General features: G+C 50.0%; 1 protein-coding gene across 1 annotated transcript; it reads left to right on the forward strand.

The window, feature by feature from the left end:
• The first annotated feature begins 198 nt into the window (after positions 1–198).
• LOC145337592 (uncharacterized) lies at positions 199–25,957 on the forward strand. The gene is made up of 5 exons (XM_080182385.1): positions 199–570; positions 2,427–2,489; positions 3,414–3,476; positions 5,616–5,678; positions 25,839–25,957. Exons 1-5 carry the CDS (start codon positions 306–308, stop codon positions 25,955–25,957), a joined length of 573 nt encoding a protein of 190 aa, XP_080038511.1. The 5' UTR covers positions 199–305.

Consider the following 25,957-nt stretch of genomic DNA (forward strand, 5'->3'; position numbering starts at 1 on the left):
ATGAGATAAAGGGGCTGTTAATGGTACGGGATGGAAGTGTATTAACTGCTGCAAAGGTCGGCTAGCAGGATGTGTTAATCGGAAAACCGAGGTCAGTGGGAACAAAGAGACAGTGACCATGTGGGGGAGGGGTGCGGTCGTGTTGGGACACGCCAGGGAGATTGAAAAACAGAAAACGAAAGGGGAGGGAGAGGAGAACGTTCCCTTCTTCCTCTCCTCCAGAAGATAAGTCATCACATTTCTGCCCCTCCTCGCTCCTGGGGAAGGCTCCGAGTTATCGAAACGTTAACTCTGTTTCTCCACAGATGCTGCCAGACCTGCTGAGTATTTCCAGTGTTTTCATTTCAGAATTCCAGCATCCGCGGTGTTTTGCTTTTATACACCCTCTGTCCTGTCTGTTTCTAGTTGTAGGGGAAGTTTGCTTCGCCAAGGGCTGTGTGTCCGAACGTGTCACTCTATCACGGGACAGCGTGAAAGATCACTTCATCCAGTTTGACAAAAATCCTCACTTTTGTAAGAGCAGCTTCTGTAACAGTGACCTGCAAGGTGATACCACCACAGCAGCGCCAGGTAAAGGCGGGGCGTGGGGAGGGGATGGAATGGGTGCACAGGCCCCGAGTGTAGGGATATTGATCCATGTTATGGGCATGATTTTCCTCTCAAAATAATAATTGACCAAGAGGTGGGAATACGGGAGTTTTTCCCGCCTGTTTTTCAGGCAGATTTAATTCAATGAATCTCCAGCATCACAGAGCCCATCAGGTGGTTCATGCCAGTGTGTATGGGGGTGGGGGAGGGGGGTGTGCAGATCCTAACCCAAACCTGCCAGAGAGGCGGCATCAGCCTGCTGAGGGAGCCATTGCGCATGTTCCAATCTGCCAGTATACTGGGAAAACAGTTGATAAGCAGTTCCCCCGCCCCTGATCCCCCCCCACCACCATCGCTGGCCTCCCTATCGCCGACCCTCATCCCATCTTCCCTCCATGTTGTTGCTGGCCCCGACCGCCGCACCCACCCCCCCGCCCCCCCCACCACCAACCCCCCCTCCCCCCGCCCGCCCCCCGCAACCCCCAATCACATCAAACAGCTCCAACCCTGCTGGTGGCCGGACCCGGCCTTCAGTTCCTGGCCCCATCACGAGCCCCAGCACCCCCATGCAGAGTTTTCCCCATTGCATCCCCTCCTGCCTCACCCTAACCCTGGTGCGTCTCTGCTCCTATCTGGCCCTGCCCTCCGAAGCCCCACCATGTGGCACTGCCTGGTGCCTACTGGACACTGCTGGCGTGCCAGGCTGGCAGTGCCAGGGTGCCAGGCTGGCAGTGCCAGGGTTCCAGGCTGGCAGTGCTGGGCTGGCACTGCCCATGGGGAACTACCCTATCCCCAACCTCCCAGGAGGGCAGGAGAAAGAGAGAGAGAAAGGGGAATGGAGGAGAGAGATGAGGAAGGGAGAGAGAGAGACAGAGAGAAAGGGGAAGAGGGAGAGTGAAAGAAAGTGGGGAAGGGGAGAGAGAGAGAGAGCTAGAGAAAGGGGAGGAGAGAGAGAGAGAGAAAGGGAAGGCGGGGGCGGAGAGAGAGAGAGCAAGAAAGATTCAAGGCAAAGAGAGAAGGAAGGGAGAGTGCGGAAAGGGGAAGTGAAAACAAGGATGCGAGAGACAGGAATGGAGGAATAAAAGAAAAAACAAAATGAGAGGCAGAATGACAGAGAGAGAGACACTGTACGAACTGATTGTGGGGGATTTTCACAGTTACGTCACTGTGGTGTGAATGTCAGCTGACTTGTGAGACGAATAAATAAATGGATAAACAAATAAACAAGTAGATATAAAGGTGGAAAGTGGAAACATCTTCTAATACATTTACAATTAAACCCAGCACGACCTCTCCTTCCAGTGACAGGATAACCAGAGGGGACACAGATTGAAGAGGAAAAGGACCAGAGGAGGTTGCGGGGGGCGGGTGGGGAGGTGGAGATGAGGAGAATTATATTTAAACACAGCTGGTGTGATTTTCCAGACACGCTGGCCCCAAGACTGGAAAATCCAGCCCGAGGTCAATGGACCTTAGCGTGGTGTGAACCGCCTACTACGATTCCCTTGGCAGGTGGAAGGGGAGAACTCCACCCAGGGAGTTGTTGTGGTCTGGAAGGCACTGCCTGGATGGGCACAGGAACTTTCAAAGGGATGGTAAATAGAGGGTTATGGGGTAAATTATGGGGGAGGGCGGGTTGGAGAGTGGGCCAGCACAGGGAGTGGTGGGCTGAATGGTCGGTGCTGAAGATTCTCTAATTCAAACATGGCCTCAACATTGCCGGAGCCTGTGATTGGTCAGGTAGAGGACCCAGTGGAAAGTGCATTGGGATAATCCATCTCTTAACTTTAGTTAATGATCCCTTCATTTCCCCTCGCCTTCCCCGATTGGTCCAACAGGAGTCACAACGAGCAGTCCAGTGATGTCAGAGACCACCGCTAAAGAGTCAACCAATAGCAACGGTAAGAATTCACATCACCTCTTATACCAAGGATCAATAGGCAAGTACACAGGAACTGGGATCTGTGTCTGTGTTGCAGGCCTCCTCCTGTTCCTGTGTAACAGGCTCGAGGGGCTGAATGGGGCCTCCTCCCGTTCCTGTGTAACAGTCTCGAGGGGCTGAATGGGGCCTCCTCCTGTTCCTGTGTAACAGGCTCGAGGGGCTGAATGGGGCCTCCTCCTGTTCCTGTGTAACAGGGGGCTGAATGGGGCCTCCTCCTGTACTCCCTCTACAGTAAGGACATCGTTCCTCAGATAAGGACACCAGAATTGCCCACAATACTCCAGATGTGGCCTCGCCAATGCACTACAATTGCGTGGGGTCAAGATTTCGGGCATGGATTGTGGAGAATGGGACAACTTCAAGAGACCATTTACAGCACAAGGCACGATGGGCTGAGTGGTCATTGCCTGTGCTGTAAGATTCTCTAATTCCGACATGGCTTCCACATTCACAAGCCCAGAGCCTGTGATAGCTTTTAGTTTATTTATTCGTGTCACAAGTCAGCTCACATTAACACTGCAATGAGGTTACTGTGAGAATACCCGAGTGGCCACACTCTGGAGCCTGTTTGGGTACACTGAGGGAGAATTTAGCACGGCTAATGCACCCAACAAGCATGTCTTTCAGACTGTGGGAGTAAACTGGAGCACCCGGAGGAAACCCACACAGACACGGGGTGAACATACAGTCTCCAAACAGACTGTGATCCAAGCTGGGAATCCATCCCGGCTCTGTGAGGCGGCAGTGCTAACCACTGTGCCACCGTGTGGTCAGGGAGTGAACCCAATGGAAAGTGCATTGGGAATACCCTGGGACCATACATCTCTCAACTTTAGTTAATGATCTCTTCATTTCCCCTCCCCTTCCCTGATTGGTCCAACAGGAGTCACAACGAGCAGTCCAGTGATGTCAGAGACCACCGCTAAAGAGTCAACCAATAGCAACGGTAAGAATTTACATCACCTCTTATACCAAGGATCAATAGGCAAGTACACAGGAACTGGGATCTGTGTCTGTGTTACAGGCCTCCTCCTGTTCCTGTGTAACAGTCTCGAGGGGCTGAATGGGGCCTCCTCCTGTTCCTGTGTAACAGGCTCGAAGGGGGTTGAATGGGGCCTCCTCCTGTTCCTGTGTAACAGGCTCGAGGGGCTGAATGGGGCCTCCTCCTGTTCCTGTGTAACAGTCTCGAGGGGCTGAATGGGGCCTCGTCCTGTTCCTGTGTAACAGTCTCGAGGGGCTGAATGGGGCCTCCTCCTGTTCCTGTGTAACAGGCTCGAGGGGCTGAATGGGGCCTCCTCCTGTTCCTGTGTAACAGGCTCGAGGGGGGCTGAATGGGGCCTCCTCCTGTTCCTGTGTAACAGGCTCGAGGGGCTGAATGGGGCCTCCTCCTGTTCCTGTGTAACAGTCTCGAGGGGCTGAATGGGGCCTCCTCCTGTTCCAGTGTAACAGTCTCGAGGGGCTGAATGGGGCCTCCTCCTGTTCCAGTGTAACAGGCTCGAGGGGCTGAATGGGGCCTCCTCCTGTTCCAGTGTAACAGGCTCGAGGGGCTGTGTCTGGGTTGATACGGTATCAGTTCACAATCTAGAGTTGCCCCTAAGATATGCTGAATATTGCGGAATGGATCGCCCAATGATGTTGAGTCCGATTTTCCCAAAGGAAACTGAGTGCCAAACGGGTGGGAATATGGGAGATTTTCCACCTGGTTTTTGGGTGAGCTGAGTTGAATGAATTTCTGGCACTTTGTGCAGCAGCGAATCTGTCGGCTGATTCACACCCAGGAGACCAGGCTCAGCCCGCTGAGGCAGCCATTGGCTCATAGAAACTAGAAGCAGGAGGAGGCCATTTGGCCCTTCGAGCCTGCTCCGCCATTCATTACCATCACGGCTGATCATCCCATTCAGTATTCTGATCTCCCCTTTTCCATCCATACCCCTCGATCCCTTGAGTCTCAAGAGCTATATCTAATTTCATCTTGAGATCACACTGGGTTTTGACCCCAACTACTTTCCGTGTTTGTGAATTCCACACATTCACCACCCTCTGGGTGAAGAAATTTCTCCTCACCTCAATTCTAAAAGTTTTACTCCTTATTCTCAAACTATGACCACTCGTTCTGGGTTCCCCCACCATTGGGAACACTCTTTCCAAATCCATCATATCTCACCCTGTTAGAATTTTGTAAGTTTCTATGAAATCCCCTCTCGGTCTCCGAACTACAGTAAATATAATCCTAACTGTCTTACTCTGTCCTCGTGTGACAGACCTGCCTTCCCAGGAATCAACCTCACAAACCTTCACTGTACTCCCTCTATAGTAAGGACATCGTTCCTCAGATAAGGACACCAGAACTGCCCACAATACTCCAGGTGTGGCCTCGCCAATGCCCCACAATTGCGTCAATCTCCCAGCACACCAGTAGATTGGTTGACAGATGACTCACCCTGATCCCCGATCGTTGGCCCCTACCCCCTCCTACCCTGTCCCCAGACCACCCCAGCCAAGAAAATGCAGCGTTGTGGGGTCAAGATGTCGGGCATGGAGTGTGGAGAGTGGGACAACTTCAAGGGATCTTTTCCAGCACAAGGCAGGATGGGCTGAGTGGTCATTGCCTGTGCTGTAAGATTCTCTAATTCCGACATGGCTTCCACATTCACAAGCCCAGAGCCTGTGATAGCTTTTAGTTTATTTATTCGTGTCACAAGTCAGCTCACATTAACACTGCAATGAAGGTACTGTGAGAATACCCGAGTGGCCACACTCTGGCGCCTGTTTGGGTACACTGAGGGAGAATTTAGCACGGCTAATGCACCCAACAAGCATGTCTTTCAGACTGTGGGAGTAAACTGGAGCACCCGGAGGAAACCCACACAGATACGGGGTGAACATACAGACTCCAAACAGACTGTGATCCAAGCTGGGAATCCATCCCGGCTCTGTGAGGCGGCAGTGCTAACCACTGTGCCACCGTGTGGTCAGGGAGTGAACCCAATGGAAAGTGCATTGGGAATACCCTGGGATCATCCATCTCTCAACTTTAGTTAATGATCTCTTCATTTCCCCTCCCCTTCCCTGATTGGTCCAACAGGAGTCATAACGAGCAGTCCAGTGATGTCAGAGACCACCGCTAAAGTGTCAACCTGTAACAACGGTAAGAATTCACATCACCTCTTATACCAAGGATCAATAGGCAAGTACACAGGAACTGGGATCTGTGTCTGTGTTACAGGCCTCCTCCTGTTCCTGTGTAACAGGCTCGAGGGGCTGAATGGGGCCTCCTCCTGTTCCTGTGTAACAGGCTCGAGGGGCTGAATGGGGCCTCCTCCTGTTCCTGTGTAACAGTCTCGAGGGGCTGAATGGGGCCTCCTCCTGTTCCTGTGTAACAGTCTCGAGGGGCTGAATGGGGCCTCCTCCTGTTCCTGTGTAACAGGCTCGAGGGGCTGAATGGGGCCTCCTCCTGTTCCTGTGTAACAGTCTCGAGGGGCTGAATGGGGCCTCCTCCTGTTCCTGTGTAACAGTCTCGAGGGGCTGAATGGGGCCTCCTCCTGTTCCTGTGCAACAGGCTCGAGGGGCTGAATGGGGCCTCCTCCTGTTCCTGTGTAACAGGCTCGAGGGGCTGAATGGGGCCTCCTCCTGTTCCTGTGTAACAGGCTCGAGGGGCTGTGTCTGGGTTGATATGATTTCAAATCACGGTCAAACATAAGAACATAAGAACATAAGAAATAGGAGCAGGAGTAGGCCATCTAGCCCCTCGAGCCTGCCCCGCCATTCAATAAGATCATGGCTGATCTGAAGTGGCTCAGTTCCACTTTCCCGCTTTCTCCCCATAACTCTTAATCCCCTTGCCTACCAAAAACCTATCTACCCGCATCTTAAATATATTTAGCGAGGCAGCCTCCACCACTTCAACGGGCAGAGAATTCCAGAGATTCACCACCCTTTGTGTGAAGAAGTTCCTCCTCAACTCCGTTCTAAACTGCCCCCCCTTATCTTGAGGCTGTGCCCTCTAGTCCTGCTGAGCGGGAAGAACCTCTCCACCTCGACTCTATCCATCCCCTTCATCATCTTATACGTCTCAATAAGATCCCCCCTCAGCCTTCTAAACTCCAGTGAATACAAGCCCAGTCTATTCAGCCTCTCTTCATAGTTCAACCCCCTCAACTCCGGTATCAGCCTAGCAAACCTCCTCTGCACTCCCTCCAAGGCCAAAATATCCTTGCGCAGGTGCGGCGCCCAAAACTGCACACAGTACTCCAGCTGCGGCCTCACCAATGCCCTATACAGCTGCAGCAAGACCTCCCTACTTTTATATTCAATCCCCCTCGCTATGAAGGCCAGCATCCCATTCGCCTTCCTGACCACCTGCTGCACCTGCAGGCTGGGTTTTTGCGACTCATGCACAAGGACCCCCAGGTCCCTCTGCACTGTCGCCTGCTGCAGCTTTTCGCCCTTTAAATAGTAGTCCCTCCGATTATTATTCGTGTAACATCACCTCTAAAATATGCTCAACATTGTGGGAATGCACAACCCAATAACAACAATGATGTTTCCTATGAAGTTTTATTTACAATTCTCGTTACAGGACCTTCTTGTACTCTTGCCGCAGTTCTTGGACCCTTAGCAGGTTTGCTGATCATTGCGATAATATGTTGCTGTTGCTGCAGTAAAGGAAGAAGTCAGTCTGCTGTCCCTGTGATAATATTACTTTGATTTCAATCATAGAATATACGACATGAAATAAATCCTTTCTCCTTATCATGTTTGTAGTACCACATTCTAAACATATTCCCAAGCTCCTCACATCCATCTAATTTTCACAGCCTGAGTCACCTCTTCCAGCCCCGACAACCCTCCCAATCTCTGTAACCTCCTCCAGCCCCGACAACCTTCCCTATCTCTGTAACCTCTTCCAGCCCCGACAACCCTCCCTATCTCTGTAACCTCCTCCAGCTCCTACAACGCTCCCAGTCTCTGTAATCTCTTCCAGCCCCTACAGCCTTCCCTATCTCTGTAACTTCCTCCAGCCCCTACAACCCTCCCAATCTCTGTAACCTCCTCCAGCCCCGACAACCTTCCCTATCTCTGTAACCTCTTCCAGCCCCGACAACCCTCCCTATCTCTGTAACTTCCTCCAGCCCCGACAACCCTCCCTATCTCTGTAACCTCCTCCAGCCCCGACAACCATCCCTATCTCTGTAACCTCCTCCAGCCCCTACAGCCCTCCCTATCTCTGTAACTTTCTCCAGCCCCTACAACCCTCCCTATCTCTGTAACCTCCTCCAGCCCCTACACCCCTCCCTATCTCTGTAACCTCCTCCAGTCCCGACAACCCTCCCTATCTCTGTAACCTCTTCCAGCCCCGACAACCCTCCCTATCTCTAATCTCCTCCAGTACCTCTAACTCTCCCTGTCTCTAAAGTCCTCCAGCCCCCTCCAACCCCTCGTAACACTGTAACCCCCTCCAGCCCCTCCAACCCTCTCAGATCTCTGCTCTCCTCCTCTTCTGCCTCCCCCGATTTCCATTGCTCCGCCATTGGCGGCCGTACCTTCAGCTGCCTGGGTCGGGGGGGGTGGTGAGGGGGGTCGAGGGGGGAGGGGGGTGAGGGGTGTGGAGGGAGGGGGTGGTGTTGGTGGGGGGGATGGTGAGGAGGGTCGAGGGGGGAGGGGGGGTGGTGTTGGTGCAGGGAGTGGTGAGGGGGGTCGAGGAGGGAGGCGGGGTGAGGGGGGTCGGGGGGGTGGGGGTGGTGGGGGTGGTGGGGGTTGGTGAGGGGGTTCGGGGGGGGTGGTGAGGGGGGTTGAGGGGGGGTGGGGGTTGGTGAGGGGGGTCGAGGGGGGAGGGGGGTGTCGCACACTCTCTCACACACTCTCACAGTCACACACTCTCTCACTCACTCTCTCACACACACACTCTCTCACACACTCACAGATCTCTCACACAGTCACACACTCTCACAGTCACACACACTCTCACTCACTCTCTCACACACACACTCTCTCACACAGTCACAGATCTCTCACACAGTCGCACACTCTCTCACACACTCACACAGTCACACACTCTCTCACTCACTCTCTCACACACACACTCTCTCACACAGTCACAGATCTCTCACACAGTCGCACACTCTCTCACACACTCACACAGTCACACACTCTCTCACACACTCTCTCACACAGTCACAGATCTCTCACACAGTCGCACACTCTCTCACACACTCTCACAGTCACACACTCTCTCACTCACTCTCACACACACACTCTCTCACACAGTCACAGATCTCTCACACAGTCGCACACTCTCTCACACACTCTCACACAGTCACACACCCTCTCACACACTCTCTCACACACACACTCTCTCACACAGTCACACACTCTCTCACACAGTCACAGATCTCTCACACAGTCACAGATCTCTCACACAGTCACACACTCTCTCACACACACACTCACAGCTTAATTAAAAGGGATAATTGGACACGAATGGGAACCCATTGTAACAGGCGAACTGATCCACGCCGAGAAGTATAACTCCCTAAAAATAAAAATATAAATGTGTAACTCTGATGGATGATACTCTGAATACATGGTGTCTGGGTAGAATCCACAGGCAGGTCTGGGGAAAATGCAAATCTTTCAGTATTTGAGCACCAGGAACAAAGGGAGAAAGCTGGACACACATTGACTCATTACAACTAACAAAAGGGGGCTACCTAAACAATGCTTGAGTAATGGGAAGAACCCGGGACACAAGGTGACTCATCATCAGCTAAAAAAAGAATCACCCCCAAGAAAGGTGATTATTTTAAAGAGACCCTTATCATAACTAGCAAACAGAATCCTGTCTAACAAAATGTAAATGTCAGGATATAGAGGGATAGAACAAGAGCCCAGTACACCAAACTATTCCCCAAAATGGATACGGGAGGCCAATGGCTGGAGCCAGGACAGGGAATTACAGGATAGAGCATTGGGAGACTAATGGTGGAATGGAAGGTGGGGAATACAAGGACAATAGGGCAGGACAGGGGGATCCCAACCCCTACACTGAAGATAGCCTCACCAGGATGATTACAGGGGGTTCCAGAGGAAGTATAGACAGAGGATGCAGCCAACACCCCAACCACACGGGGGCAAGGGAGCATGGGAGACACAGGCGAGAAAAGTGGGGTGGATGGGACTTACTCAATATATTGGGGAACACAAACAGGGAAAGCCAGGAAATGTACAGGGGAACACCAAAAATTCAGGGGACGAACAAAAGGACACAGGGTACCCTATTAGACAGCCGGAGCTTTGGAGAGACACAAACACCTGCTCCATGGGAACAGGGGGGGACACATTGCAGACCCCAGGAAAGCATAATAAAGAGACCACAGAACCTGTGCAGCTCAACACAGGGTGAGACTCCCTCATGGACACACACAAACCCCAGTAGAAGCTGAACCAACACAGGCCACGGGGAAGGAACGCAATACGCAACAGAGAGAGGCGGCCACTAACAACAGTAGAGTGGAACACAGCAAGGACATACAACTCACGGTTAACACGAGGAGTGATGCAACATTGGGCAACACCAACAAAACAGGACACACCAACCATGGAAACACGAACAACATGGTGTAACAGGAGGAAACAGAGGGCGGGGATGGAAATCTTGCATGACTGACCACCCCACCAAACCAATAGCACCCCAACAACATATTGCGTAACAACAAACAGAGGACAACAACATTAATGCAAGGTGATTCATTTGGTAGGACAAACTTGAATGTGGATTACAGGGTCAACGGCAGGGTTCTGAGGAATGCAAAGAACAAAGAACAAAAACAGCCCGGGGAACAGGCCCTTCGGCCCAACGAGCCCGCGCCGCCATTTTAACACTACCAGTCCCCCCCTCCACCCATGACCCTTATCTATTGTTTATGGCCATCCACATTGAGGGAAACTAATTTAGGGACAATTTATTACTGCCAATCAGCCTAATAGCACATCTTTGGGATGTGGGAGGATACCGGAGCACCCGGAGAAAACCCACGCAAGTTCGAGGAGAATGCGCAAACTCCCACAGACACCGGCCCAAATCCATGTGTCTGCACAGCAAACAGCGATAGTTGGGCCGAAGGGCCTGTTTCCCGGGCTGATTTTGTTCTTTGTTCTTTATTCTTTGATAGAGTGGACGTACAGAGACTATTTCCTCGGGTGGATGTAGCTGTTTCTAGGGGGCATAACTATAAGGTTCATGGTGGGAGATATAGGAGGGATGTGCGAGGTAGATTCTTTACTCAGAGAGTGGTTGGGGTGTGGAATGCGCTGCCTTAGTGGAGTCGGACACTTTAGGAACTTTCAAGCGGTTATTGGATAGGCACATGGAGCAAACCAGAATGATAGGGAGTGGGATAGCTTGATCTTGGGTTCGGACATAGCTCGGCACAGCATTGAGGGCCGAAGGGCCTGTACTGTGCTGTACTGTTTTATGTTTCTCTGTTCTGTGAAGGAGAGGTAGCACAGAGAAAGGAAGGGAAACCCATCATAATCGTCAGCCCAGAGGTCGAAAAATAAGTCGAATAATGAAAACAACATTGAAAACTTAAAAAAGCACAGCAGAACCTGATTATTATAATAGCAGAACCTGAACATTATAATAGCCTACAGACAACACAAAAATCTGAAGGACATGCTCGTCAGAAGCCAGATAAAATGACCCAAGGAGGGGAAATGTAGAAGCAGAAACTGCAAGACCTGTGAATGCCTGGTAACACCGGAGGAAACAAAGAACGGCTACACCAACACCAGTGCAGCACTACAGTCAAAAATCAAACGCGACCAATGCAGTGTAGTATATGCCATCCAAAGTAAAATAATACACATAGGGGAAACGGGCAACACACTAAGGGAAAAACTCTCCAGACACCCCAGTGACATTAGGACAGAGAAGGAAAACAAGGCCTATTTCATGCAACAGAGCGTGGAAGCCCAAAGTGTGATGGGACGAGACACAAATATTCATTGGACCACAGCAGAAAGAGAACCAACAGAGAAGGGGTGGATCTATAGAATGAAAACCTTACTCCCAAATGGGCTAAGACACAAACCACACAAGAACAGGGATAGATAAGGGCAACCACCCACAACACATGAACAATAAGTAATGAACAGAAACCCGTCAAACACCACTGGAAGAAATAGGGAAACATAACTGGAAAACCATAAGAAATACAGGCCACACGCAGAGAGGGGACCACAGATTAACGGGTCACTAATGGCCAGGTCCCCCCGAACACAAACACTGACAAAGGCCAGATTAAAACCTCCAAACCACCCAAAGTTGATTGAACCATCCCCAAAACAAACCTCCCCCCCAACCCCAAACATTTTCCCAAGCAAATTTCGATGGTAGAGCGGGAGAAGGAGGATACGAGGGAACCACAACAAGGAGAAGAAGGTATGGAATGAGGAGGTGGCACAGGAGGTCAACCCCGAAGGCAAATATCTAAGGGAGAGCCACGACAGACAGCAGGAAAGCCAGCATTGTGAAAAGACAAGTCATACATCTGTGGGCAGCGTGGTGGCTCGATGGTTAGCACTGCTGCCTCAGAGGGCCAAGGATGCAGGCTGGGAGCTTGGCTTGGATCTCTACCTGTGTAGGGTTTGCACATTCTCCCCATGCTTGTGTGGGTTGCCTCTGGTCTCCTTCCACATAGCAAAGAAATGCTTGTTAAGTGAATTGGCCATTCGAAATTCCCCCTTGGTTTAACCCTTCCACAGCTACTTCATTACATTGCTAATGTAAGACACTGGGGACACGAATGAATTAATGAATAAAGAAAGAAATAACTGGATAAATTGTGGGTGAAGTAATTTTTGCACTCCCAACAAAAGGCCTACCCTCATACCGAACCCGGAAACCATCGGAAAAGAGGGGAATGGCCCCATACCAACTTGCTCCGCCAACTAGTGACCCCACACCAATTCGATACACACTACCCGAATCCACACCTGCCCACCACAACAGAAAACACCCACAAAGAATAAAAAGTCACCCCATCCCACCAGCCCTGGGAGCCTCCTCACCCCACCCAACCTAATAGGCACACACAGGACACAAAAGTGCCCAAGACAGGGGAGGACAGTGAACCAGTCTTCAACTTACCCAGACGATATCCCTATCAGGGAATCCCCAGGATTTTTTTCCCACCGCCTGATCTCTTGCCCCCCACTCCCTGTAGCCCACCTACTACCCCCTCAGTAGCCCACCCAACTAACAAAGCCTTCCCCGCCTACCCCCCGCTGACACCCCAGTAAAGCAGAATCTGACTCATACAAACCCTACAGTGCAGAATGAGGCCATTCAGCCCATCGAATCTGTACCGACCACAATCCCACCCAGGCCCTTCCCCCATATTCTGACCAAAGAGTCGAAGATGTTGAGAGGTATCGATCGGGTGGATTCTCAGAGGCTTTTTCCCAAGGGCTGGAATGGTTGCTGTGAGAGGACACAGGTTTAAGGTGCTGGGGAGTAGGTACAGGGGAGATATCAGGGGTAAGTTTTTCACTCAGAGGGTGCTGGGTGAGTGGAATCGGCTGCTGTCGGTGACGGAGGCAAATTCGATAGGGTCGTTTAAGAGACTTTGGATGAGTACATGGGACTTAATAGGACTGAGGGTTATAGGTAAGCCTAGTAGGTATGGATATGATCGGTGCAACTTGTGGGCCGAAGGGCCTGTTTGTGCTGTAGTTTTTCTATGTTCTATCTTCCTACATATTTACCCGCTAATCCCTCTAACTTATGCATCTCAGGGCACGAAGGGGCAATTTTTAGCATAGCCAATCAACCTAACCCGCACATCTTTGGACTGTGAGAGGAAAGCGGAGCACCCGGAGGAAACCCACGCAGATACGAAGAGAATATACAAACTCAACACAGACAGTGACCCGAGCCGGGAATCGAACCCAGGACCCTGGAGCTGTGCAGGAGCAGTGCTACCGTGTCACCCTACCATGATCAGCAATAGACACAAAACTTCCCCAGCCAAGAAACCCCCAAAAGACAACTCTCCCAACAGACACACCACTTGGACATCCATCCCAGCCCCCGGATACACGGAAACACCTGATCTAGCAGCCCCCTCCTCCTAACACACACCACCTCCCCCCACGACCACCACCTAAAATATGTCAGAAGCAGACTATTACCCTCTTTTCTTTTGTTCTTTCTTCCCCTCACTTCCTCTCACTTAATCCTTCTCTTCTGCCACATGAGGTAACCCCCCCCTCCACCATTCATCACCTCACACAAGAAATAACTAACACGGATAAGACCCAGGAGACAAGAAGACAGCAAGCCACAAGATAAAGACAAGGCAAACACAGGGAACAACAAGGAATGGACGCGATCAAAAGAAAAGTGGCAAAGCCTGAAGAAAAGGGGATATGTCCCCTTTCTGTTCGACCCCAAAGATCTCTCCCTTAAAGTTTATTTATTATTGTCACAAGTCGGCTTCCATGAACACTGCAATGAAGTTACTGTGAAAATCCCCTAGACGCCACACTCCGGCACTGAGGGAGAATTCAGCTTGGCCAAAGCACCTAACCGGCATGTCTTTTGGAGGAAACCAGAGCACCCGGAGAAAACCCATGCAGACACGGGGAGAACATGTAGACTCCTCACACACAGTGACCCAAGGGTAGAATTGACCCTGGTCCCTGGCACTGTGAGGCAGCAGTGCTAATCACTGCGCCACCCCAGCTATGGGCAGAAGTTTATGGGGAGTGTGGGGATAATTAGTCATCTCTTCAAGAGCTGATGCATGTCCAATTCCATCCCACTCCTGACTTGTGTCAGGAAAACCTTACTCCCAAATGGGCTAAGACACAAACCACACAAGAACAGGGATAGATGAGGGCAACCACCCACAACACATGAACAATAAGTAATGAACAGAAACCCCGTCAAACACCACTGGAAGAAATAGGGAAACATAACTGGAAAACCGTAAGAAATACAGGTCACACGCAGAGAGGGAACCACAGATTAACGGGTCACTAATGGCCAGGTCCCCCCGAACACAAACACTGACAAAGGCCAGATTAAAACCTCCAAACCACCCAAAGTTGATTGAACCGTCCCCAAAACAAACCTCCCCCCAACCCCAAACATTTTCCCAAGCAAATTTCGATGGTAGAGCGGGAGAAGGAGGATACGAGGGAACCACAACAAGGAGAAGAAGGTATGGAATGAGGAGGTGGCACAGGAGGTCAACCCTGAAGGCAAATATATAAGGGAGAGCCACGACAGACAGCAGGGAAACCAGCATTGTGAAAAGACAAGTCATACATCTGTGGGCAGCGTGGTGGCACGATGGTTAGCACTGCTGCCTCAGAGGGCCAAGGATGCAGGCTGGGAGCTTGGCTTGGATCTCCACCTGTGTAGGGTTTGCACATTCTCCCCATGCTTGTGTGGGTTGCCTCTGGTCTCCTCCCACATAGCAAAGAAATGCTTGTTAAGTGAATTGGCCATTCGAAATTCCCCCTTGGTTTAACCCTTCCACAGCTACTTCATTACATTGCTAATGTAAGACACTGGGGACACGAATGAATTAATGAATAAAGAAAGAAATAACTGGATAAATTGTGGGTGAAGTAATTTTTGCGCTCCCAACAAAAGGCCTACCCTCATACCGAACCCGGAAACCATCGGAAAAGAGGGGAATGGCCCCGTACCAACTTGCTCCGCCAACTAGTGACCCCACACCAATTCGATACACACTACCCGAATCCACACCTGCCCACCACAACAGAAAACACCCACAAGGAATAAAAAGTCACCCCATCCCACCAGCCCTGGGAGCCTCCTCACCCCACCCAACCTAATAGGCACACACAGGACACAAAAGTGCCCAAGACAGGGGAGGACAGTGAACCAGTCTTCAACTTACCCAGACGATATCCCTATCAGGGAATCCCCAGGACTTTTATCCCACCGCCTGATCTCTTGCCCCCCCACTCCCTGTAGCCCACCTACCACCCCCTCAGTAGCCCACCCAACTAACAAAGCCTTCCCCGCCTCCCCCCCGCTGACACCCCAGTAAAACAGAGTCTGACTCATACAAACCCTACAGTGCAGAACGAGGCCATTCAGCCCATCGAATCTGTACCGACCACAATCCCACCCAGGCCCTTCCCCCATATTCTGGCCAAAGGGTAGAAGATGTTGAGAGGTATCGATCGGGTGGATTCTCAGAGGCTTTTTCCCAAGGGCTGGAATGGTTGCTGTGAGAGGACACAGGTTTAAGGTGCTGGGGAGTAGGTACAGGGGAGATATCAGGGGTAAGTTTTTCACTCAGAGGGTGCTGGGTGAGTGGAATCGGCTGCTGTCGGTGGTGGTGGAGGCAAATTCGATCGGGTCCTTTAAGAGACTTTGGATGAGTACATGGGACTTAATAGGACTGAGGGTTATAGGTAAGCCTAGTAGGTATGGATATGATCGGTGCAACTTGTGGGCCGAAGGGCCTGTTTGTGCTGTAGTTTTTCTATGTTCTATCTTCCTACATATTTACCCACTAATCCCTCTAACTTATGCATCTCAGGACACGAAGGGGCAATTTTTAGCATAGCCAATCAACCTAACCCGCACATCTTTGGACTGTGGGAGAAAAGCGGAGCACCCGGAGGAAACCCACGCAGATACGAGGAGAATGTACAAACTCAACACAGACGGTGACCCGAGCCGGGAATCGAACCCAGGACCCTGGAGCTGTGCAGGAGCAGTGCTACCGTGTCACCCTACCATGATCAGCAATAGACACAAAACTTCCCCAGCCAAGGAACCCCCAAAAGACAACTCTCCCAACACACACACCACTTGGACACCCATCCCAGCCCCCGGATACACGGAAACACCTGATCTAGCAGCCCCCTCCTCCTAACACACTCCACCTCCCCCCACGACCACCACCTAAAATATGTCAGAAGCAGACTATTACCCTCTTTTCTTTTGTTCTTTCTTCCCCCCACTTCCTCTCACTTAATCCTTCTCTTCTGCCACATGAGGTAACCCCCCCCCTCCACCATTCATCACCTCACACAAGAAATAACTAACACGGATAAGACCCAGGAGACAAGAAGACAGCAAGCCACAAGATAAAGACAAGGCAAACACAGGGAACAACAAGGAATGGACGCGATCAAAAGAAAAGTGGCAAAGCCTGAAGAAAAGGGGATATGTCCCCTTTCTGTTCGACCCCAAAGATCTGTCCCTTAAAGTTTATTTATTATTGTCACAAGTCGGCTTCCATTAACACTGCAATGAAGTTACTGTGAAAATCCCCTAGACGCCACACTCCGGCACTGAGGGAGAATTCAGCTTGGCCAAAGCACCTAACCGGCATGTCTTTTGGAGGAAACCAGAGCACCCGGAGAAAACCCATGCAGACACGGGGAGAACATGTAGACTCCTCACACACAGTGACCCAAGGGTGGAATTGGCCCCGGTCCCTGGCACTGTGAGGCAGCAGTGCTAATCACTGTGCCACCCCAGCTATGGGCAGAAGTTTATGGGGAGTGTGGGGATAATTAGTCATCTCTTCAAGAGCTGATGCATGTCCAATTCCATCCCACTCCTGACTTGTGTCAGGAAAACCTTACTCCCAAATGGGCTAAGACACAAACCACACAAGAACAGGGATAGATAAGGGCAACCACCCACAACACATGAACAATAAGTAATGAACAGAAACCCCGTCAAACACCACTGGAAGAAATAGGGAAACATAACTGGAAAACCATAAGAAATACAGGTCACACGCAGAGAGGGAACCACAGATTAATGGGTCACTAATGGCCAGGTCCCCCCGAACACAAAGACTGACAAAGGCCAGATTAAAACCTCCAAACCACCCAAAGTTGATTGAACCGTCCCCAAAACAAACCTCCCCCCAACCCCAAACATTTTCCCAAGCAAATTTCGATGGTAGAGCGGGAGAAGGAGGATACGAGGGAACCACAACAAGGAGAAGAAGGTATGGAATGAGGAGGTGGCACAGGAGGTCAACCCCGAAGGCAAATATCTAAGGGAGAGCCACGACAGACAGCAGGGAAACCAGCATTGTGAAAAGACAAGTCATACATCTGTGGGCAGCGTGGTGGCTCGATGGTTAGCACTGCTGCCTCAGAGGGCCAAGGATGCAGGCTGGGAGCTCGGCTTGGATCTCTACCTGTGTAGGGTTTGCACATTCTCCCCATGCTTGTGTGGGTTGCCTCTGGTCTCCTCCCACATAGCAAAGAAATGCTTGTTAAGTGAATTGGCCATTCGAAATTCCCCCTTGGTTTAACCCTTCCACAGCTACTTCATTACATTGCTAATGTAAGACACTGTATTCATTAGTTCATTAGTAATACTAATGAACTAATGAATAAAGAAAGAAATAACTGGATAAATTGTGGGTGAAGTAATTTTTGCGCTCCCAACAAAAGGCCTACCCTCATACCGAACCCGGAAACCATCCGAAAAGAGGGGAATGGCCCCGTACCAACTTGCTCCGCCAACTAGTGACCCCACACCAATTCGATACACACTACCCGAATCCACACCTGCCCACCACAACAGAAAACACCCACAAAGAATAAAAAGTCACCCCATCCCACCAGCCCTGGGAGCCTCCTCACCCCACCCAACCTAATAGGCACACACAGGACACAAAAGTGCCCAAGACAGGGGAGGGCAGTGAACCAGTCTTCAACTTACCCAGACACTATCCCTATCAGGAAATCCCCAGGATTTTTTTCCCACCGCCTGATCTCTTGCCCCCCACTCCCTGTAGCCCACCTACTACCCCCTCAGTAGCCCACCCAACTATCAAAGCCTTCCCCTCCTTCCCCCCGCTGACACCCCAGTAAAACAGAATCTGACTCATACAAAGCCTACAGTGCAGAACGAGTCCATTCAGCCCATCGAATCTGTACTGACCACAATCCCACCCAGGCCCTTCCCCCATATTCTGACCAAAGAGTCGAAGATGTTGAGAGGTATCGATCGGGTGGATTCTCAGAGGCTTTTTCCCAAGGGCTGGAATGGTTGCTATGAGAGGACACAGGTTTAAGGTGCTGGGGAGTAGGTACAGGGGAGATATCAGGGGTAAGTTTTTCACTCAGAGGGTGCTGGGTGAGTGGAATCGGCTGCTGTCGGTGGTGGTTGTGGCAAATTCGATCGGGTCGTTTAAGAGACTTTGGATGAGTACATGGGACTTAATAGGACTGAGGGTTATAGGTAAGCCTAGTAGGTATGGATATCATCGGTGCAACTTGTGGGCCGAAGGGCCTGTTTGTGCTGTAGTTTTTCTATGTTCTATCTTCCTACATATTTACCCACTAATCCCTCTAACTTATGCATCTCAGGGCACGAAGGGGCAATTTTTAGCATAGCCAATCAACCTAACCCGCACATCTTTGGACTGTGGGAGGAAAGCGGAGCACCCGGAGGAAACCCACGCGGATACGAGGAGAATGTACAAACTCAACACAGACAGTGACCCGAGCCGGGAATCGAACCCAGGACCCTGGAGCTGTGCAGGAGCAGTGCTACCGTGTCACCCTACCATGCTCAGGAATAGACACAAAACTTCCCCAGCCAAGGAACCCCCAAAAGACAACTCTCCCAACACACACACCACTTGGACATCCATCCCAGCCCCCGGATACACGGAAACACCTGATCTAGCAGCCCCCTCCTCCTAACACACTCCACCTCCCAACCGGCATGTCTTTTGGAGGAAACCAGAGCACCCGGAGAAAACCCATGCAGACACGGGGAGAACATGTAGACTCCTCACACACAGTGACCCAAGGGTAGAATTGACCCTGGTCCCTGGCACTGTGAGGCAGCAGTGCTAATCACTGCGCCACCCCAGCTATGGGCAGAAGTTTATGGGGAGTGTGGGGATAATTAGTCATCTCTTCAAGAGCTGATGCATGTCCAATTCCATCCCACTCCTGACTTGTGTCCTTGTAGATGGTGGACAGGCTTTGGGGAGTCGGGAGGTGAGTTCCTCACTGCAGGATTCCCAGCTTCTGAGCTGTTCTTGTAGACACAGTATTTATATGGCTCGTCCAGTTCTGTTTCTGCTCAATGGTAACCCACTTCAGGATGTGTCACAAGGCACAAGTTAGGAGTGTGATGGAATACTCCCCACTTGCCTGGATGGGTGCAGCTCCAACAACACTCGAAACTCGACACCATCCAGGACAAAGCAGCCCCACTTGATTGACACCCTACCCACAAATATTCATTCCCTCAAACACCCACACAGAGTGGCAGCCGTACATACCATCTACAAGATGCACTGCAGCAACTCACCAAGGTCCCTGAGGCAAGATCTCGCTAAAGCCATCCCCACACCCCCCATTTCTTGCCTTCAAACAACCACACAACGTCAAACAACCATTGTCCGCAGCAAAGTACCCAGCCATCAGGAGAACAGTGGCCATGACACCACACAACCCTGCCACAGCAACCTCTGCGAGGCATGCCGGATCATCGACACGGATGCCATCATCTCACGTGAGAAGACCATCCACCCGGTACACGGCACATACTCTTGCAACTCGGCCAATGTTGTCTCCCTGATACGCTGCAGGAATGGATGTCCTGAGGCATGGTACATTGGGGAGACCATGCAGACGCTACGACAATGGATGAATGAACACCACTCGACAATCACCAGGCAAGACTGTTCCCTTCCTGTTAGCGAACGTTTCAGTGGTCATGGGCATTCGGCCTCTGATCTTTGGGTAAGCGTTCTCCAAGGTGGCCTTCATGATACACGACAGTGCAGAGTCGCTGAGCAGAGACTGATAGCCCAGTTCCAACACATGAGGACGGTCTCAGCTGGGATCTTGGGTTCATGTCACACTATTTGTAACCCCCATGACTTGCCTGGGCTTGCAAAATCTCATTAACTGTCCTGTCTGGAGGCAATACACATCTCTTTAACCAGTGCTTAATGCTCTCTTCACTGACATTGTCTGTACCTTTAAGACGTGATTAGCTGTAAAGATCCGCATTCCAATCATTATTTTGTAAATTGAGTTTGGATCATTATACACCTTGTTTGTGAACAGAAATCCCATTTACCTGATGAAGGGGCAGTGCTCTGAAAGCTAGTGGCTTTTGCTACCAAATAAACCTGTTGGACTTTAACCTGGTATTGTGAGACTTCTTACTGTGTTTACCCCAGTCCAACGCCGGCATCTCCACATCAGGTTCTGTGAAACCAGTGTAGAAATATTCTCAATCTCACAACGAGCTGAATCTTGGAACATGGTTTATGTTCTCACATCATTTTCCGAAAGCCCGCATGTTTCAAAAAAACCCTAAAAGCCTCCCAGCCGAGAATAATCATGGACGGACTCTGTGAGAATTAAACAAGAAATAGAGTCAATATCAGGAATCTGGGCAGACAGCGAGCCAGAACAAGGAATGTGTGTTTTAAAGTGTCCTAATCCTTCTTGTCTGTCTCAGAACTGGTTAGACCACAAATCCAAAACTAAACTAAGCAATTCTGCTCAGAGCGGTTTTATCGTTTGTTTTCAAATTACAGCGATGTTTTGTGAGAGATGTTCCTTCTGGATGACTTCAACCTGACTGTCCCCCTCATCCCTCCCCTCTTCCCGAGATGGGATCAGCGAGAGCGGGAGGATGGTGTGGGAGAACCAGCCCAGTCTCCGGGACAGGGAGGGAGGCAGCTCAATTGACTGTTATTGGAATGGCTGGGAAAGCACCTTGGCAAAGACACAAGGAAGTAGCAGCAGGTTCTAGGACTGTGCTCACCTCCTCAGGAATATATTCAGTGGGTGCTGAACACAGAGTTGGTGTGGAGTTCTGTCTCAGTGTTCTAGAACATAGAACATAACAGCACAGTACAGGCCCTTCGGCCCTCAATGTTGTGCTGAGCTATGTCCAATCCCAAGATCAAGCTATCCCACTCCCTGTCATTCTGGAGTGCCCCATGTGCCTATCCAATAACCGCTTGAAAGTTCCTAAAGTGTCCGACTCCACTATCACAGCAGGCAGTCTGTTCCACACCCCACCCACTCTCTGAGTGAAGAATCTATCTCGGACATCCCTCCAATCTCCCACTATAAACCTTATAGTTCTGCCCCCTAGTAACAGCAACATCCACCTGAGGAAATAGTCTCTGCACGTCCACTCTATCAATCCCTCTCATCATCTTATAAGCCTCTATTAAGTTGCCTCTCATCCTCCTCCGCTCCAAGGAGAAAATCCCCAGCTCCCTCAACCTTTCCTCATAAGACCTTCCCTCCAAACCAGGCAGCATCCTGGTAAATCTCCTCTGCACTCTCTCCAATGCTCCCACATCCTTCTTATAGTGAGGTGACCAGAACTGCACAGAATGTTCCAAATGTGGTCTCACCATGGTCCAGTATAGTTGCATCATAACCCCACGGCTCTTAAACTCAAACCCCCTGTTAATAAACGCTAACATACTATAAGCCTTCTTCAGGGCTCTATCCACTTGAGTGGCAACCTTCAGAGATCTGTGGATATGAACCCCAAGATCTCTCTGTTCCTCCACATTCCTCAGAACCCTGCCATTGACGCTGTATGTCTCTGTCCCAGGAACATCAAATATCAAAGTGAGATGAAGCCAATCTCCTATATTCTCATCATCTGGGCTCTCATTGCTGAAGGTGAGACTTTTCATTAAATGAGTCACTCATTATGTCCTTCAGACTAAATATTTCAATAGCGTTTTCGTTCATGGCACCCCATGATATATCCATATATATTTAAGAGGAGGCGATAGCCTAATGGTATTATCGCAAAGCTATTAATCCAGAAACTCAGCTGGGGACCTGGGTTCGAAACCCGCCACGACAGCTTGTGGAATTTGAATTCAATAAAAAAATACCTGGAATTAAAAATCTACTGATGACCATGAAACCATTGTTGGAAAATCTCATCTGGTTCACTAATGTCCTTTAGAGAAGGAAATCTGCCATCCTTACCCAGTCTGGCCTACATGTGCCTCCAGAGCCACAGCAATGTGGTTGGCTCCAACTGACCTCGGAGAACTTGGGATGGGCAATAAATGCTGTAAAAAGTCTGACAACACCAGGTTTAAGTCCAACCGATTTATTTGATAGTAAACTCACTAGATTTCAAGATTTCCCTCTTCTTCAGGTGAATGGTGAGTTCTGGCCTCAGACAGAGCATATAAAGCACAGACAGTTTACAGATTACTGATTAGAATGCGAATCTTTACACCTAACCTGCTGTTCAAGTCCTAAAGTGGCCGACAATGTGAGTGGAAGGAGCACTGATCACAGGTTAAAGAGATGTGTATTGTCTCCAGACGGCACAGTGAGTGAGGTTTTGCAAACCCAGGCAAGTCACGGGGGTTACAGATAGTGTAACATGAACCCAAGATCCCTGTTGAGACCGTCCTCATGTGCGTGGAACTTGGATATCAGTCTCTGCTCAGCGACTCTGCGCTGTCGTGTGTCGTGAAGGCCGCCTTGGAGAACGCTTACCCGAAGGTCAGAGACCTATCCACGTCCACATCATGCTGGCATATCCATATCAATAAATGATGGCCAGCCAGCAACACCCGTGACCCACAAATGAATTAAAAAAAAATAAATATTTGTGTGCTTGCACATAAGTATCTGGTGTTGATGTGCACTGTTATTTGTCATTTATATTAATGATTTGGATGAGAATATAGGAGGCATGGTGAGTAAGTTTGCAGATGACACAAAGATTGGTGGTATCGTGGACACTGAAGTTTATCTCGGATTGCAACGGGATCTTGATCAATTGGCCCAGTGGGCTGATGAATGGCGGATGGAGTTTATTTTAGACGAATGCGAGGTGATGCATTTTGATAGATTGAACCAGGGCAGGACTTAGTTAATGATAGGGCGTTGGGGGAGTTACAGAACGGTGATCTAGGGGTACATGCTCATAGCTCCGTGAAAGTGGAGTCACAGGTGGACAGAATGGTGAAGAAGGCATTTAGCATGCTTGGTTTCATCGGTCAGAACATTGAATACAGGAGTTGGGATGTCTTGTTGAAGTTGTACAAGACATTGGTAAGGCCACACTTGGAACACTATGTGCAGTTCTGGTCACCCTATTATAGAAAGGATATATTAAACTCGAAAGAGTGCAGAAAAGGTTTACTAGGATGCAACCAGGACTTGATGGTTTCAGTTATAAGGAGAGGTGGGATAGACTGGGACTTTTTCCTCTGGCGCATTAGGAGTCTGAGGGGTGATCTTATAAAGGTCTATAAAATAATGAGGGGCATAGACCAGGTAACTAGTCAATATCTTTTCCCAAAGGTAGGGGAGTCTAAAACTAAAGGTCATAGGTTTAAGGTGAGAGGGGAGAGATACAAAAGTGTCCAGAGGAGCAATTATTTCATACAGAGGGTGGTGAGTGTCTGGAACAAGCTGCCAGAGGTAGTAGTAGAGGCGGGTACAATATTGTCTTTTAAAAAGCATTTAGGTAGTTATATGGGTACAATGGGTATAGAGGGATATGGGCCAAATGTGGGCAATTGGGACGAGCTTCGGGGTTTAAAAAAAGGGTGGCATGGACAAATTAGGCAGACGGGCCTGTTTCCATGCTGTACACCTCTATGACTCTATGACTGAAATACGATTGAGATACTTATGTACTCATTGATATGTGGAAGCTTTTCAATGTGTGGCTCACTCTAGAACCCTAATCACCCCTTAAGAAGGTTCCCTGGTTCAAGATGGCAGCTCAACACCACATTGTCAAGGGACAATTAGGGATGGGGAATGGAATCATAGAGTCCCTACAGTTGAGAAAGGCCATTCAGACCATCAAGTCTGCACCGTTCACCATCCTGTCCAACCCCTATCCCCTTAGCCCCACATATTTAGCTGGCTAATCCCCCTGACATGAAGGGGCAATTTAGCATGGCCATCAACCTAAGCCGCACGTCTTTGGACTGTGGGAGTAAACTGGAGCACCCGGAGGAAACCCACAGGAGGAATGTGCAAACTCTGCACAGTCACCCGAGGTCAGAATTGAACCTAGGTCCCTGGCATTGTGAGGCTGCAGTGTTAACCACTGTGCCGTCATGCCAACCCAAAACTTTGTTTTTGGAATGTGGAGGAACAGGAACAGCACCCCGTTGTTTTAACAACAAGCATGCTGGCACAGTGGTTAGCACTGCTGCCTCACAGCACCAGGGACCTGGTTGGATTCCCGGCTTGGCTCACTGCATGCGCGGAGTCTGCACATTCTCCCCATGTCTGCGTGGGTTTCCTCCGGGTGCTCTGGTTTCCTCTCACAGTCGGAAAGATGTGGTGGTTAGGTGCATTGGCCATGCCAAATTCTCTCTCAGTATACCCGAACAGGTGCTGGAACGTGGCGGCTCGGGGATTTTCACACTAACTTCATTGCAGTGTTAACGTGAGCCTATTTGTGACCCTAATAAATAAATAAAAATATTAAACATGAAAAGTTGGATTACTATACAATACTGCTGAACTCCCCATTTAGCTTAACACATACACACAGCTTTTAGATTAACACGGGGAACAAAGTACATCATAAATTACAATGGTCTCATGAATACAAAGTCCCTTTTAAGCACACAAGATAACTGTGGTCAAACACACCCACTCCTCTTGTGTCCCTGGCAACCATGCCAACCACTGTGCCACCAGGCTGCCCCTAAAACAACCTTTGTTGATAAAACGTGGAGGAACAGTGACAGCACCCCTTCGACATGGGAAACCCCGCAGAGCCCACAACCAATTGTGATGTCCAAGGGTGTTTTTGGTGTCGCCCTTTCCCCAGTGCGAAACGGCCTCACCTCCGATTCGGAATGTTGTGTTCTCAATGTCCCTCCAGAGGTGAGCGCGTAATCCAGGGGGTGGTGCTCCCAATGGGTGCCACACTGTCAGAGGTGCCATGCTTTGAATGTGACATTAAACAATCTACACTCTTGGATGGACATAAGGAATCCTGTGACCTCCACAGAGCTGGTGAGTTCTCACAGATATCCTGGGCTAATGTTTATCTCTCAATAACATATTCGAACATTGATCTCAATGCTCTTTGTGGGATCTTGCTATGTGTTAATTGCAGGCCTCATTTCCCTTTATTATAACACTGATTGTGCTTCACACCAACCCCACTGTCCCTGAGAGGCTCAGGAACATTGTGCCCGATTATGAGATCTGTACATTAGTTCCGTCCAGTAGGGCTGACAGAGCGATGGGCGATTTCTCCTTGTTTGTTCTCTTACAGCTCCGACTCTGAAATGTTTCAGTTGCAAAAATCCGCCAGGAAAATGCACGCAGCAGGAAATGTGTGATCCAGCTCAGAACCTGAAGTCGAACTATCTCAACCACACTGACATTGGGTGA

The sequence above is a fragment of the Carcharhinus amblyrhynchos genome, unplaced genomic scaffold (genome assembly GCF_965287045.1).
Source record: "Carcharhinus amblyrhynchos unplaced genomic scaffold, sCarAmb.v2.hapA scaffold_53, whole genome shotgun sequence".
NCBI lineage: Eukaryota > Metazoa > Chordata > Chondrichthyes > Carcharhiniformes > Carcharhinidae > Carcharhinus > Carcharhinus amblyrhynchos.

Bases quoted from the DNA above. Each gene is read 5' to 3' on its own strand.
- LOC145337592 (XM_080182385.1), top strand. From the start codon at position 306: ATGCTGCCAGACCTGCTGAGTATTTCCAGTGTTTTCATTTCAGAATTC. The intron at 2,490-3,413 runs GTAAGAATTCAC...TTGGTCCAACAG, and splicing joins AGAGTCAACCAATAGCAACG to GAGTCACAACGAGCAGTCCA. The intron at 5,679-25,838 runs GTAAGAATTCAC...GTTCTCTTACAG, and splicing joins AGTGTCAACCTGTAACAACG to CTCCGACTCTGAAATGTTTC.